The following is a 16230-nucleotide window of genomic DNA, read 5'->3' on the forward strand; positions in this document are numbered from 1 at the left end:
CTACTCCCTATTTAGTTGTGCTGTGGTAACTGGATGCTATGGGCTTGAAATGGTGATATTTTACACTGGAATCTGATTTGTGTCCAATTTCCAGGAGACCTGTCAGTCCAGTGCCATTACTGTACTCACTATTCATCAGCAATTATAGTGGCATCTTACCTGGTCCGAATGGAGCCATTTACCCAGACCTTCTGTTCTCTGCAGGTAAGGGGGCAAGATAGCTTCCCTCCTACACCTTGTTATGAACCATGTAGCACATTATAGTGGCTGTGTAATGAAGGGGGATTAATTCTTTTGACGTTTTCTGTATACTCTGTGTGGACCCTGGGCTCACTGAAGGCTCTATGCTATGTCTGTTGAATTCAGTGAAAACATCTTAATGGGAGCAAGATTGATGCCTGATGATCTTATTTTTTTCTGAGGCAGAAGGATTATTTAGTTTTGGTCCTGTGATGCATTTTGTGAGAGCTGAGACATGTAAACACCCAGACAATGTTTTACTACCTGTCTGAACATAAGCTTCTGACTTTGGGGCAGATAAGACCTTCATGGTAGGTATTCAAAGCCCAAGTGCCCATACAGTAATGCAGCTACAGGCCAGCACTTGGAGCTGGCTGTGGTGGCATAAAGAGCATTCCTGGGCCAAATGAGGACGCACAGGTTCTGGTGGGTGGGGAATGATAGCGATCATGGGATCAGCTCCCTGATGGAGAAATTGGGTGAGACTACATCCAGTGCTCCAGAAAGAATATTTTGTTTTAGCTTGTTCTGAACTTGGCACTGGTTTATGGTGCCAAACACACTCACCATGGGATTGAATTTCATGGAAACTGAACTTTGTGCTTGCCTTTCTGAGCTGGTCACCATGCAGGGGCACCAAATTTCCTGACTGCCTTCTTCAGCAGGCAGTTGGTGACGCATAAGCACAGACACTTGGGCTGTAGCAGACAGTTGTTACCTTTATTTCTGTAATATGTGTTGTGTTATAGCAGCATCTACCAGGAGGACAGGTCCTCAGAAGTGTGTTTTTTAAGGAGTGTCTTGCTGAAATCTGCCTATCCTTATGGAGCAATGTGAGGGAGACAACTAGGCCACACTCATAGGCTGCTGTACATATGGTGAGGGCTGGCCACATCTTTTGCAGCTTTCCAAGTGCTTTGCTGTTGTGCTGGTCTTTTTCCCCTTTTCCCCTTTTTCCCCTTTTCCCCTTTTTTCCTTTTCCCCTTTTTTCCTTTTCCCCTTTTTTCCTTTTCCCCTTTTTTCCTTTTCCCCTTTTTTCCTTTTCCCCTTTTTCCCTTTTCCCCTTTTTCCCCTTTTCCCCTTTTTTCCTTTTCCCCTTTTTTCCTTTTCTCTTTTTTCCCTTTTCCTTTCCCTGAACTAATACAAATAAAGCACTGTGCTAATTAAGTAATAAGCCCTATGATATTGGCTGTTACCAGCAGTAGCTGATGGGTTAGTGAACCACCTGAGGCAATGGTTACCATCGCACTCTGTGAGCCATATGTTAGCTGCAGTCATGAATGACTGTGGAGCAGTTATTTTTGTAGTAAAAAACAAAGGCTGCTGTATCTCACTGGCTCACTTTTCATGCATAACAAGTTCTGAGTAGCTGTTTTGCAGCTGTGTTTCTGTGTGATTAGCAGGTAACCAGCATTTTTGTGGGAATAGTTATCTTCAAAGGCTGCTGAGATTTGAAGCACTCAAAATTTTGTCTGGATGTGGATCCACTGAAACTGTTGAACTTCCTCCATTCTCATTTCTTCGCTCTGATGTTGCTGCATGTTCAGCTGAACTCGTCATTTCCCCCATGTGACTGGTCCTATAGTGTCTTAGGAATTGTTAACTGTGAGATGCAGTCAGGCAAACAGCAGACCTGAGAACTGTATGATCAAGTCAAGGGAACTCCCAAAGTTAAGACCTTGGAAGGGTGTGGAGTTGGAAGCTGTGAAAGCTTCTCAGCATCTTAAAAAGTGGAAAAGCTATGCTTAGAACTGCAAACTTCCAGTCTGAATGCACGTGACAAGGAAATGCAACAACTTGAGTGCACCCCTTGTGAAAAATTGATATTGGTGTAACATCTTGTTTCTTAAGTCAAAGAATTGATTTGCACCTGACCACAGAAGAAGGCAATGAGGAAGCATTGCCTCTACTAAGGGAACTGTACAGGGGTTTACAAAACCTAATTATTTTACATTTTATTTAAGTGTATTGAGATCTGACTCTGGAGAAAAGTTTGTATGGGCTTTGCATATTGTACCGGAATGGATAAAAAATCTGCTCATCAGACAGGTGTTGGATGGTACATTTCACTTCACCTTAGTCAAGTACCTCCTGAAATTCCTTTCAGGCATTGGTCTCAGCACCTCAAAAAAAGCAGCAAAGGTTTTTGTGTTTAATGTTTTTGTTGGAAAGGCATTCTAGGACCCCATGCCCTCAATAATTAGTGAGACTTGCTTTTGATTCAACTCAGCTTTTGTCCCCTTTTATTCTTATCTCACTGTTGCATTTCAGCTGTCCTTTCTTGGCATTTACCTCTCAAAAGTACTTAGAGAGAATACAGTTCTTATTCTTCATTGTGTCACTGACTCTTGAGCAGTCATTTAAGCACTGTTTTCAGGTAATTACTTCTTAGCATCTCTGGGTGTGTGGTAACTCTTTGCACCTTCTTAAGAATCTTTTAGAAACACTTTGAGGTCTTTAGGTTAAAGCACCACCAAGGATCAGTGATGTTTAGTTTTATAAACATGGGAAGTTCTAAATTCTCTCTAGAGATCACTTTGACTAGTTGCTTTGTATATACCTTGCTGAACTGTAATTTTAAAAAGCATATTTTTCCAGTATTTCTGATGACAGTCTAAGGCCTCTACTGAAAGAAAAGAAAACAGACTTACTGTGTCTAGCTATAGAAAAGCCATAAGAGTTTATGTCATCTTGCAATCTAAAGGCATAAAGCAATTCTTGATTCTCTTTTTCCCTTTCAGTGCAGTTTTTGCATTCATAGAGAGAGAAAACTCATTAATTCTGATATAAATATATGCAAATAAATTTATTAATATAGGAAATGGGAAAATCAGTTATTGCTTCCTTTATAAATAATACAGGCTTAAGTTTTAAAGATATTACTTTTCCCTAAAATGAATTAGACAGCCAGGGAAAAAATCACATTTTTTCGTGGTGGTAATATCTTTAACCAGATTTGTCGCACTAACAGCATTTCCTATGTATATATTATTTTTATTTAATACAGGTAATCTTTTTATTACAAATCATATTGTTTCTCAGGAGATTAGCATCAGCTCTCATAAAAGCTGCAAAAAAAGATGAAAAAGCATCAATCACCACCAGACACAGCACACTGTGTGCAGATTAAATATACAAAGCCCTTTAATATGCTTCAATGAGATACTTGTTAGCTGTTGATTTATTTATAGTCCTTTTTCTACTCTGTTTTAATTTCAATTTGAATTTGACTCCAAGGGTCCCTGCCTAATAATGATCAAGAACAAGATGACCTTGTGCATCAGATTAACTCCAGCTAAGCTTACTCATGTGATTAGCCACTTTTTCACTCAGTCCCTGAGTGAGTGTGGGAAGGCTTCACAATTGTCAGTGGTATAAGGAAGAAGGACAAGGAGGTAAAGCAGAACTATACTGTCATTTATGGGTGAGGCTGGACCAAAAGCCTGGTCAGAATTCACATCAAGGGAAACAGGGATGGGGTCTTTCCATCTGGAATATGTGTTGACTTTTGGTGGGAGTCTATCTCAAAAGACAAGCAAGGAGATGTGACTTCAGAATTTAGGGTTTATTGACTTCTTCATTTTGATATCTTATCCATGAAGGTAGTTTCTCCCTAACAAAACATATAGCAAAAGTTATTTCTTGGCTTGCAGTTCCCAGATTTAGCAGAGTTTGTAGATCCAAAGGAGCTGCATCAGAAGTGTGCAGATACTCAGGTGGTCAAAAAGGGAGAAACCAATGTGGGAACTGCTGCTCAGGGTTCATCTGATCCATGGGAATGGGATCCCATCCTTACAGCATGAGGATGCTTAGATATTATTTTACTATTTAATAGATTGCAAGTCAAAGCTTCAGCTGACTGTCATTGTGCAGAAGGACAGCATCTTCCTCATCTGGCATATGCAGCAGTCTACAGCAGAGAGAAAACTAACCAAAAGCTATTGAGTTTTCCCAAGAGGCCAGCCATAGACAGAACCTAACTGCATCTCATATTCATTAACAGATTAACTCTTGCACCACCTCTGGGTTTTAGTGTCTTCATTCTGTAATCCTGCTGGCTTATTCATTTTGCCTAGTGAAGCAGCTTTGAGTATTGAATAGTTGAGGGTGAGCAATTACACATTTTCACTGCACCGCAGAACTGTTTAGAGATACTAGTTCTATCTTTGACAATCTCTCTTGAGCACTGGCAGTGGGATGTAATGTTGTGTCCCATGACACATAATCCAAATTAATTAACCCCAATACACCTGTATTAGCCTGGGAGCATGCTGCAGTTGGCAGCTATACTGCTGCCAGCACCTGAACTAGGTATTGAGAAATAATTTGTTCTGTCACTTTATACAGTTAAAAAGTCAGCTTTCTTCTGAAACAACTTGTTCTTTCTGACAAACTCATTCAAATGATCTCAAAAACTGGTTGCTCTTTGGTCATTTCCGTTATTGTAGAAATTTTACATTAAAATAAATCCTTTCATGCCCAGTGTAGGGGTCCCTATGTAAAGCAGAACCTGGATTTTTACAAATGCATACAGTATCTGAAATCCCATTAGAAAATCCTGTAGAAAGTATGGCTCCAATGTAGGGCATATACCCTTCATTCAGTAAGTGATTCTTTATAATTATTTTTTTTCTTTCTTCTTGAGGCCTTAGTTCAGAGTGATGTCCTGGGCTACTAAAGCTGCTTTTGTCTAGTGTTTGACTCTCATTAAACTAAACATGTTCAAATGCTCTCAGGGTGTGAGGTAGTTTGTTTCTTCTTCCTTACACATCGATGCAGCTTGGGACCCAGACGTTCTTCCTTTCTTCCTTTCTTTATGCTCTCCCTCCTTCCCATAAGGAATGAACAGTCCCTGTGGGCTCCTGCCCAATGTGCCTTTCCTGTTTGCTTGGATCTGATGAATGTTATTTCGGTGGTACCCCCACTTCCCCAAAGGTTTTTCTCAGGAGAATTGCATATAAGATTGTTCACAACTATTTGGGTCTCAACTGAAGTGAAAACACTGAATTTGTGTCCACTGCTTGCAAATTGCTTTGGGATGAAAGGAATGAATTGCCTTCAGAAGCATTAATAATGGGTATGCTGATATTCTCAAGATGCCCATGAAAATTTCTGCTTGCCTCTGTGTTATTGCAAGCTATGCTAAGACTCCAGGCTTTATGGTATTCTCAACCTACATATCTACAAATCAGAACTAAGACAACCCCAACTATAATATCACAGTAATTAGAGCTGGGACAGATCTTGAGATATCACCTAATCAAACATGTGATAAGGTGATTATTGAAGAATTGGCTAAGATTCTGCATCTGCTTCTTATTTAACATTTAACATATTAACAGAATATTCACACTGAAGTCTTTTTGTCTGTCTCCATTTCACAGGGTGGGAGTTTTGATGTTGCAGACAGGATGTTTCACAGTGTCAAGAGTACATGGGAATCGGCATCAAGAGACAATATGAGTGATGTCAGGGAACTCATCCCTGAATTTTTCTACTTGCCAGAGTTCCTGACCAATGCAAATCACTTTGAACTTGGTAAGTAGCAGGGACTTCAGTGCTCCCCTTCTGTTCACCAGCATCCTGCCAAAGGAAAAGATCCAGATTACATGTTGAAAGTTGGTCTCTGGACTATATGGACTGATGAGGCTCTCTAGCAATGAGCGATCAATTTTTATTAAAATAAGGCTACAAGAATACAAGCTTCTGATATCTGAATGATATCAGAAGAACCAAGTTTCCAGCTCAGAAAGGACTGTAGTTACTATGCAAAGGAATTACACATTTTGTCAGACAAAGACAGATTTTAATATAAGCAATGTACTTGTCTGCTTTTGAAAATTTGGTCTGTATCATTACATCTACGTGGCTATGAACAATATATTAATTTGATTTTTGGAGATGGATCAATTGTTAAATGGTGCTGGTGAAAGGTGTTTTTTGAAATCTCATGCCTCTGGTGATTAAAATTGCCAGATGTCCTCACTATTATCTTGAAAGGTTCTGCACAAGTCACATGAACTTGATATATTGTCCCTGGCCCGAAGTAGCATCACAATCCCTTCTGAATGTACACTGTGTCTAGACCTTCCTGCATCAGTGATCGAGCGTCAGAGAGAATCCAGATAAAATAGTATTCAGAAATAAACATGGAAGTCCTGATTCACTTCACTTTACAGGAAATTAATATCATTTGCAATGCAAAGCTTCTTTTTGTAGTGGACACATGTTGGTTAACGATTAAGGTAGAGGAGAAATACCTTAAGAATCATCCTAAATTGGTGATGGCAAAAGCAACTTCACCCATGGCATTGAGGTCTAGCTATAATTGTATTTAAGATCTCAGCAAAATGAGACATGCTAAGAAAGGAGCAGAATGGGAAAAAGGTGTTAGAAGATTGTTAAAAGATAAGAAGTAATTGCAATAGTTTTGTTCTGATAGGAAATGAAGAAACAGAGCCTGGCTGAAATCAAGATCCAGAGACTGACCTGAGTGGAATCAAGCGGAGGGACCTAAAAAAGACATCAGAATCTTGCCAATAGGGAACAAATATACAGGAAGTTTTTACAATAGGCAAAGCCAAGAACGTGAATCTGTTCACTGCTACACTGTAAGGAAACTAGCAGACCCAGGCCTGAGCCTCAACTTAGATTTGAATTCATGCAGTTGTGCAACACTGTGCTCTGATTTAGGAACATATGCTCACCTTCTGAAAAGAATCAGATTGCAGAGGACTTGAGAACAAAATCTCTCTCAGTGGCTGCTTTAGGAGGAGTATCTGGCAGTTAGGCCCACAGGATTATGTATAAAAAGTTGTGCCAACAGGTTTGTCTTGTCTGAGTTTGCAGCCTGTGCTAAAATGGTTTGTGCTGAGGACATGCATATTTTTACTGTATTGGCGACAGTTACTAGAACACCTTCTCAGTGCTTTATTACTGTATTAGAAATCCCAGGAGAAAATGGTTCTGCAGTGTTCTATGGCACTATATTTGATGTAGAACCTGAAACTGCATGTATGAAAATCGCCTCAATTTCCTTTGACTTCAGTGTTTTAGAAAAGCTGTTCCGATTTGCAGTATGTGTGATTCTTGTTTTTAATTCTGCCTTTGTAATTCCTACAGGCTGCATGCAGGATGGAACAGTGCTGGGAGATGTGCAGCTTCCTCCTTGGGCAGATGGAGACCCCCATAAATTCATTCTCCTGCACAGACAGGTCAGTGAATATCAAGATTTGTGACAAAATTCTGAACTGGGTCCCACTGAAAATGAAACTCTGAAGGCCAGAGTCACAAACTAAAACGTTAGATCCAAAAGCATCCTGTCTTTGCAGAGTTCATGTGGGTTCTGAGCTTTGCATGTCTACTTGTCTGCCTAACAATTCACCCTGAATCAAGGCCAACTTTCCAGACCAGGTGAGATTTGTATCTAGGTCTGTGGCATGCACCTATCTCAGCCCGTAAGGATATGTGAACATATAATGCATGCACATGGCATTTATATGCATACATTCCATGTTGTTGCTAAACAGCTGTGTGTTTATTTAAACTATCTACCTCCATCTCTGAGTCATGCCAGGACTACACTTATTTTTTTATTTTTGTGGGAGGAAACCTAATGTGATTTCCTGACTTTAATGGAGTCAGCCTTGGCAAAGCAAATAGCTTTAAGGTCCTGAGACTTACTGCAATTAGTGCTATCTATTAATAGTTAGAAAGCCTTAACTTCTGTATGATGTCACCTGCTACGTAGTAGTAAGTGCAAAGGCAATTCTGTATGAAGGTTGTTGCACTGAATGCAGACTTTGCAGCAGAATATCTTGGTGCAGGTCTCTCTTTTTGTTAGAGCGGAAAAGGGAATGGGCTGTACTGTGGTGCCCCTGCATCATCTCATCAGATTTCTTCTGGCAAAAGGAGTCAATCTGTATTTGTGAGTCCGTGTAGATTGCTGCTGTGTACAAGAAGTATGATGATTATGTGTGTTAGCATTGGTGGGACTAAAAAATTAGCAATGATTTTCAAGGCATTGCATCATCCTGATTTGTCATGTGTACCTTCAGTTTCTGCCTCAGTGGGTTCTTCTCACCTCTCCTGTGTTATGCAGGTCCTGCCCTTGGGGGTTCAGCTTTCACTCTGTAATCTCTTTGTAGATTATTATATACAAACCTGTGGATACAACTATCTTCTCTATTTTGATATCTCTAAATAAGCCTTTCTTCAGTTGACCTCTCCAAATGCTGGTTTAAATCCTGTCTCTGACCTCCTTAACTGACTGCCTTAACTTTTTGTTCCTGTTTTGAACAGAACCAGAGTCATACTCTTGTCTTGTAAATATTCTTTTATCCACTGTTCCCTTATCATTGACAACAACCACCATGCTTCCATCGAGTTATCATGTCCCTTGTTTTGCAGTTCTGTGCTGCATCCAGAGTCCATACTTCTTGTGATTGTCCATACTACTAAATCATTTACATGCTTTTCTTTGGCATTCTCTTGAATCTTCCTCTTATTCTTTCTGATGTCCTGATACCTTGTTTCAAGTCAGTACAGAGACAAATGGAAGGGGTCTATCTTCATTGTTTGATGGTACATACAAGTCTCCTTTTCCATGCCCTTATATTTTGAATTTCTGTATGGCTCCACTCCTCATACCTAAAGTGTCTCTCCTTTCCCTCTTGAGACCCTACACATCTGTTTGATTTATTTATTCTGGCCTCTTCTTACATCTCCTTCTCCCTGCAGCCATTTTGGGTGCTGTCAGTAATCTAGCCTTAGTCCCATGTTTGGCAACACCATTTTTATCCATGTTTAAAAAGCAACTACAAAAAAATTCTTTATAAGCTGCCCTATGGGCTGTGAATCCATCCTGAAGAAAATTTTTTTCTATTAAACCAGTTTTAAGAGAACAGACTCCTGGTAGTGTGCATCATCTGCATATCTTGCAGAGAATTAATTGTTGTTAAAACATTGTATTCTGAAGACAAGTCAGTGCTTTGTAGTGCCTGCATCCCATGCTGTCTGTATAGGTTCCTGATGCTGCAAACACTTTGGCTTGTCAATAGCTGAGAGTGAGCCTGTTCAACTCTGGACTCATTCACACATGCTCAGGTTACTCCTGTGAGTGAACTATGATCTAAGCCTGTGCTTACCTACTTTTTAATGCAGTAGTCCTGTCTTTGTTTCTTTTTTAGGACTGTTGAATATATAGTGAGATATTTCACAGAATCACAGAATCATTCATTTTTTGGTTTAATTGATTAAGAGGCTTCCTTTAGTCTCTGTTGTGAATTCATGACCTGAACACTTCACTTTAAATCTGTGTCAAAACAATAATGCTAAAAAAAATTTAAAAGAAGTTAAATTCCTATCTTGCTACTTTACCTATTTTGAAATGGATAACTTTTGTATATACTTATTAAAATTGTGGTTTTCGATAATTTTGAAAATGTGATTAAAAGGTGTCACCTACGACTTTTTGCCCCAGAATCCTGCCTCAATACATAAAAGCTTGTGAATTGATATTCCAAGCTATGTGGTGTGGAGAATAGCTGCTTACTATTATTAGCAAGTGTCAAGTGTCTCCATGCCTAGTAGCTTGACTCAGTGGTGTGTTGACACACAGTTTAGTAACCCAAGCCAGTATGTTGAATTTACAGCATACAGTCCCTTCACAGAAGCTACATTGATCTTGTTCTTTGTTTTACTTTTTACTTCTATAGTAGTTACCTGTGTAAGTCTGATCACAGCCCAGTATTACTGGGCTGACAAGCACATAGTGAGTAGACCTGCCTGGAAAAAAAATGTGTGCAAGAGCTTTTCACCAGAAAACTAGTCAGATTGAAATGGGAGTGTGTCAGTAGTAACAAGAAAATGCCTCAATAAATCATTTCAACTTTCTGTCTTTGTTATGAAAACATTTCAAAATTATCTTTTCATTGAAATGTTTATATTAGATTACAGGCTGAACTAAAATATTTTATTTTATGATGTAGCTGCTATGACTAATATTGTATGGTATATAGCTTCATTATTACTAAAATAAAAGGATGTAATTTTTCCAAATTTAGAATTGGGTGTGGGGGGGTGGTGGTGGTGGATGAGAAAACTTGAGAGTTGGGGGTTTTGTTCTGATTTGGAAAGAAAACACTGTTCACTGTCAGAAAACACTGTTCACTGTCAAAATTCCCCCCCAGAACCTAGTTTTCATTTTTCTCTGTCCCCTGACTTTTTGCAACCTATTAGCTTGAGGGTATAAGGACAGAATGTTTTTGCCAAAGAACTGAGATGCAGAGAGGTTAAGAACCATGTTCAGACTGTTTAAGCTCCTGTACATACACAGTATTAGGTATTACTGAGTCAGACATCTCTGAAGCTGCATTTAGAGGCTCAGAGCTCTAGTCACACTGAAAGGTAGTGGAAGGGAAGAGAGACCTGAGTTTTTGTCGGTGCCTGTAATCACATGTTGATACATCTACTATGAGGAAGGAGATCCTTATGTAAGTGTTGTGTGCACTGCAGACTTGCTGCTCGAAGTACAGTCCTTGCTAAAATAAAAAGTTCAGCCTAGGGAGTGCCCAGTTCCTTCCCTTGCAGGGATGCAATTCAGTGCTACCCACTGCAAATAGGTTTTGGCCACTGAGGTCAAACGTGCATGGAGGTTTTGGGGCTCTCTAGTTCCTTTCACTGCTCTATCTCATGCTCTCTCTGTGACCTTCCAAGATGCTTAGTCTCTGTTCTCCAGTTTCCCAAACATAAGAAAGACAACACTGTCCTTCCCTAACAGAGGTACTGCGGACAGAAATCCATGGATGCCTAAAAACTGCTGCAATTTTACTCTGATGTTTGTTAAAGAAAAACATAGGGAGAAATGCTGTCTCATATTCTGTCTTGTTTGGAGTGTAACATACTGAGCTGTGCTCCTTATTGCTTGTGTAACGGTGAGCACTGCGAAGGCACTTAGATACAATGGGGAAAGTGTGCTTTTGCCTTGTACTTAGGAGTAAGAGTGCAGTTTGGAAATAAAGCTATCAGTCATCCTTACATAGCATGGTTTTACCCTCATTGTAGAGTGATCTCAGATTGTGTGAACTAGATTTGTTTTGTATGAAATGAAACCAAAAGCTGTGCTCCAGTTGTGTACTCCAGATGCTGGTGGCATTCAGCCTGTGGGAGCAGACTAGATCTAGTTTGAAGTAAAGCCCCCACAGTGCCTGTAATGTGGATACTGGGCCCTCTCTACCATCTGTTCTGTTCTACAGACCTGCTTCCACTGAGCTGCACTATTTGATAACATTGGCACAGCTGATAAAGCCACACAACTTCTACAAATTAATTCAAATCTCAAATAGGAGCAGTTTAGCAAATGAAAGATCACGTTTATAGACTCGTATTCTTAATGATTTGCCAGACCTGATCAGACCTCATGTACAGACAGCTCAATATTCTCTCTCCAACGATAGCTAGTACTAGGTGTTACACAGGAGGGTGCAAGAAATCTTGCTGTGGAAAAAAGTTGATTAGCCTGCCTGGGAAAGTTTGTCTAACCCTGAAGTGAAGAGTTAGGGATCTTCAATGCTGAAACATGAAGGTTTCTGTCTCCTCTGAAATCATCCACAAGACTGGATGTACTTGTTACTGGTATCATGGTCATTTTTAGGAAGATTCACGGTGAGTTTGGTGCATTAAACAGACCCAGGTCAACACTGTTCTGAGGTTTGGCTAATGCTTTAAAGAATGCGAGAGCAAAGAATTGTTCTTGACATAAAACTCTGAGTAGCTCCCTGTTTCATGTTTAATAAGTTAGGAATCTAGTCTACTAAAGAAATTTATTTACTTCCTCTTTAGACCACAAGTTCTCCCTCCCAGGCTGGGCTTGTCACAGTGCTCAGTGAAATACTGAGAGCCTGCACAGTTGCAGCTCTGTTGGTTGCTTTGTTTTGCTCTGGCAGTAATGCCAGGCAAAATTTACAGTTTGTAATTCATGAACTAACTGCTTTTATTAATGAGGATGGGTTCTGAGTCTGTTCATAAGTGTTTTCCTGTTGTTTGCAGGGGACAGATTGTATGCTGTACTTGTTCTCTGAGCTGCCCTGTGATCATTATAACTGTGGGCAGGGTCATTTAAACCAGCTGCACTGGGCTAACTGTCTGCTCTGTGAAATGAGCCATTGTTCTGGATCCCATTAGCTTGTTTATTTCTGCTGTGCTTTGGGTGGGATGGTCTGCTTGGGAGACCTTTAACTGAGCATCAGGGAGTATTGCTCAGTCAAATGATTTGGAGATAGGAAAGTATTTTTAATAATACTTAACACTGCTGCTTGAATCATTGGGCAAGGCCGCTTGGGAATGCACAAAAATTTGATGATGCAGGTGATGGCAGGGACACTAGCATTTGGTGAAGCCTCATGGGCAAAGGTTCAGTTGAAATTTGGGTCCACTGCTTATGAACTTCCTGTCTGGGTCTTCCAAGCACAAGTTTTCCACTATGATTACATTGAGCTTTCTAGGGAGCCCACACTGGGGTGGATGTATTGCCTTGTAGTATCCCTCCCAGTCTTCTTCAGTAGTAATTGTTTCTTCTGATCTCATTAATCCACATACCTGTCACTATGGGTGGCAAATCTAATTAAAGTTAACCCTTTATTATTTTGGGGAGAAAAGTTCAGACCCTGAGTTTTTCCAGGGTGAGGAAATCTGGTGCTGTGACTGTCTTGGCTTAAGCCCTGCAAGTGTGTCAAATTTTTGTTGGTCAAACCCAGGCAGTCTTGAAGCTTCTGTCATACAGCTGCCCCACTACACCCCAACTCTGCTATTGCAAAACCCCTTCCCTGTCTTGGCTTACAGCATCCTTTGCCATTTCACTGCAAGCTCTACATTCTCTTGGCTGGTTCATGGCATGCAGCCTCTCCTGCTGTATCCTTCAGACCCAACTTAAAGTCCCTCTGCTAGTCATCTCCCTTTCCAATCTATGTTTATATGTATCTTCTCAAATAAAGATTCTGCTACTCAGTGTGCTTCATAACTAAGGCATATTTCTACAAATAGAAATTCACCTGTGGCTTGTCTATAGTGCAGTGTGGTGGTACCAAATGCTAATAAATGTTTTGCTCATTTAAACCATCTTATAACAGTATTGGTGAAGGCAGGATAGCACAGGCTTTAATGTATGCTGGAAGCTGAAGGATGTGCCAAGATCTGTGGGGTGCTTGCACTTTTCTTTGTGGAACCTGCCTATGCTGTCTCTGAGGATATTGCTCCTGCTGTCTGTTAAGTCAAGCATGCTGCATTCTGTCCTTCCTTTTCCTTTGGGGATCCACCTTTCATCTCTTTGGTCACATTTTGTGAGGATGGGCTGAGAACGGTGGTACGGGAGGAGCTGAAAGTGTGAAGACTTACCTGCACATAATTTAGGTCTCTAGCAGGGATTGGAAAGTGGTAATGCATTTGTAATGGATACTCTCTACTGAATTAATTTCAGGCACTGGAAAGTGACTATGTCAGTGCACACCTCCATCGCTGGATAGATCTGATTTTTGGCCACAAGCAACATGGCTCAGCTGCGGTGGAGGCGGTTAACACCTATCATCCTTATTTCTACGGAAACAAGATGGACCTCAACAACATTAAAGATCCTCTGATTAAGAGCACCATTCTGGGTTTTATCAGCAACTTTGGACAGATACCAAAGCAGGTACCACTTTGTCATGAGAGTAGAGAGCATAATTTATTTTGATCTTGTAGTATTTCAACAGGAAAGCAAGAATAGAAACTTAAATCAGAGACATTTTCTGATTTAAATCTGCTAAAAGATGGGCTATAGACTACTTCAGATTGTGTACTACATCAGTATGTGCCCATACACATGTGTATGATTCCAGTTTCTAATCACGCTGTTCCTGTTGTATGCCATACAGCTGTGGCATCAAATCTGGGTTCTGCTCCTTCAGAACAGTCACATGAGTAACGACTAGTCTGGGAATGGGTACAGCCAAATAAAAGCAGCTCAAAGTCTCACCTATACTTTTCTTTCTTCTCCTGAATTGCTGGGATTAGCTTCGTATCTCTGTGAGGAAGGGATGTAGTCTAATGAAAATGTAATAAGGGTAAGATTTTATTTTAATGAAGAGATTCATGTACAATAGTCCTGAAGTCTGTGATTAAGGATCTAAACAGATGTGTCTCCTGCACGATCTGGCAAATAGAGATTCATTTTTCAATGCCATTCTTTTGTTCTAGCTCTTCTCAAAACCACATCCATCCAGGAATGCCCAAGGGAAAAGTTCATCAGGAAGAGAGATTGTGCTGTCCCTTCACTCAAGTGGAATTCTTCCTCCTTTTATGAGCAGCCTGCAAAATCTGAAGCTCTCACCAGTTACAATAAAAGGTGCTGCAGGGGCTGTGCTCCATTTTCTGAGCTAATAAATACAGAAATCTTGGATAGGGCGAATCTGGATTTTCAGTTGCGCAAAAATAGTCACACAGCTTTGTATGAATTGATACAATTAAGATTCCTTCTGCCAATTGTTATTTGTGTGTGTGTATTGTGAGTGGGCATTGAAAACAAATACTCAGGAGAAATCTTGAAACTTCTGTTTTAGAGTTCAGAACAGATTTTTTTTTTTAATAAGACACCTAAATCTTTTCTCTCTTCTGCATTCTGAATATGTTAAATTGAAACATAAAGCTCACTGTTTTCCATTCATATTCTTTCTTTTTATATTCAACAGCAAAGTAAATGCTGTCTTTCCCCACTTCTCTTTTCTTTTCTTCATCTTTATCTTAGTCTGCTACTTTTCTTACCATGAAGAAGCCTGGAAAATTTCAGTGTGTCTACGTTTTCATCTCACGGTGGTGTTCTTTATAGCACACATCTGTGGGGACAGTGGGGTTCCATGGCTGTACTACAGAGGTGTTGGTGACATACCCAGCATCCTCTGTAGTACATGGCTTAAGGCAGTCTGCCAATAAAAAGGAGCTTAATGGCACTGCTGTTAAACCCCCTCCAACAGAGCACATCACTCCATCTGCATGGATTTATGTGCTCTGTTGGAGAGGAGTGTTTCCACTCTCCTGTCTGGAATCTCAGTTGTAGAGTGGATTTCTGTCTGTGGGCCTGCCCACAGCACTGAGCCCAGCTGTAGGTCTTGCCAGCCTCACCACACAGGTTGTGCAAGGAGGAAAGTTAACATAAGTGCTCTAAAAACAACAGAATTAAATATCTTCTCTGTCTTGTCAGACTATCCCAAGGGACCTATTGGGCACATTGTTCATACTGAGAAAGGCATTCTGGCTGTTGAAAAAAATAAAGTTTTGATTCCTCCTCTTTGGAGCAAAACATTCTGCTGGGGATTTGAGGACTTCACATGCTGCTTTGGCAACTATGGGTCTGAGAAGGTAAATAAGTCTAAGAATTCCAGAAATGGTATGTTGTGGTCTTTGGCTGGTTTGGGCACCCATTTCAGAGAATACTGGGGAGCTGATTTCAGAGGATGCTCTATAGTACTTTCTCACAGTCAAACTTCATGAGGAATCTCAAGTTGGATATCCCAAAAGTCATTCTACACTGCTCGAAAATGTGGCATTTCCCCTCTAAATTATATCAAGTTTTCCTTCCAGTGCCTGTGTTGTCCATCAAAATGAAGAGGAAACCCCATTTCATAGGTTGTAAGGAAAACACAAGGTCTTCTGTCCACTGATTAGAAATTTCATTGTGCAGAACTTTCTGCTGGAATTAAAGTAGGACCATCTGTCAATTTCCCTCTTGCTCCCAAGCTTAGCCCAGTGCATTCATTCAAAAGAATATCTTCTATTCTGGAAAGTTAATACTCTTACTTCTTTGCTGTTAAAAAAAATCAACATTCTGTGTCATCACACTGCTTGTTAGGGCCCTTGACAGATCTAGTTTCTTCCTCTATCACAACCACACTGATTTTTGGATGTGTTTGGAACAATGTTACAACACACAAAAACATCTGAGTTAGCTTGGGTACCAGA

The 16230-nt window shown here is 40.2% G+C and overlaps 1 protein-coding gene across 1 annotated transcript in view; it reads left to right on the forward strand.

Annotated features, from left to right (window-relative positions):
- Positions 1–16230, forward strand: part of WDFY4 (WDFY family member 4) — a 148656-nt gene that overhangs the window by 117310 nt on the left and 15116 nt on the right. The window contains exons 51-56 of the mRNA XM_074830845.1: positions 95–204; positions 5625–5778; positions 7363–7454; positions 13715–13927; positions 14473–14620; positions 15473–15630. Coding sequence (XP_074686946.1) covers positions 95–204; positions 5625–5778; positions 7363–7454; positions 13715–13927; positions 14473–14620; positions 15473–15630 — 875 coding nt within the window. The remainder of the gene's footprint in view (positions 1–94; positions 205–5624; positions 5779–7362; positions 7455–13714; positions 13928–14472; positions 14621–15472; positions 15631–16230) is intronic.

This window comes from Strix aluco, chromosome 7 (assembly GCF_031877795.1).
Source record: "Strix aluco isolate bStrAlu1 chromosome 7, bStrAlu1.hap1, whole genome shotgun sequence".
Classification (NCBI taxonomy): Eukaryota; Metazoa; Chordata; class Aves; order Strigiformes; family Strigidae; genus Strix; species Strix aluco.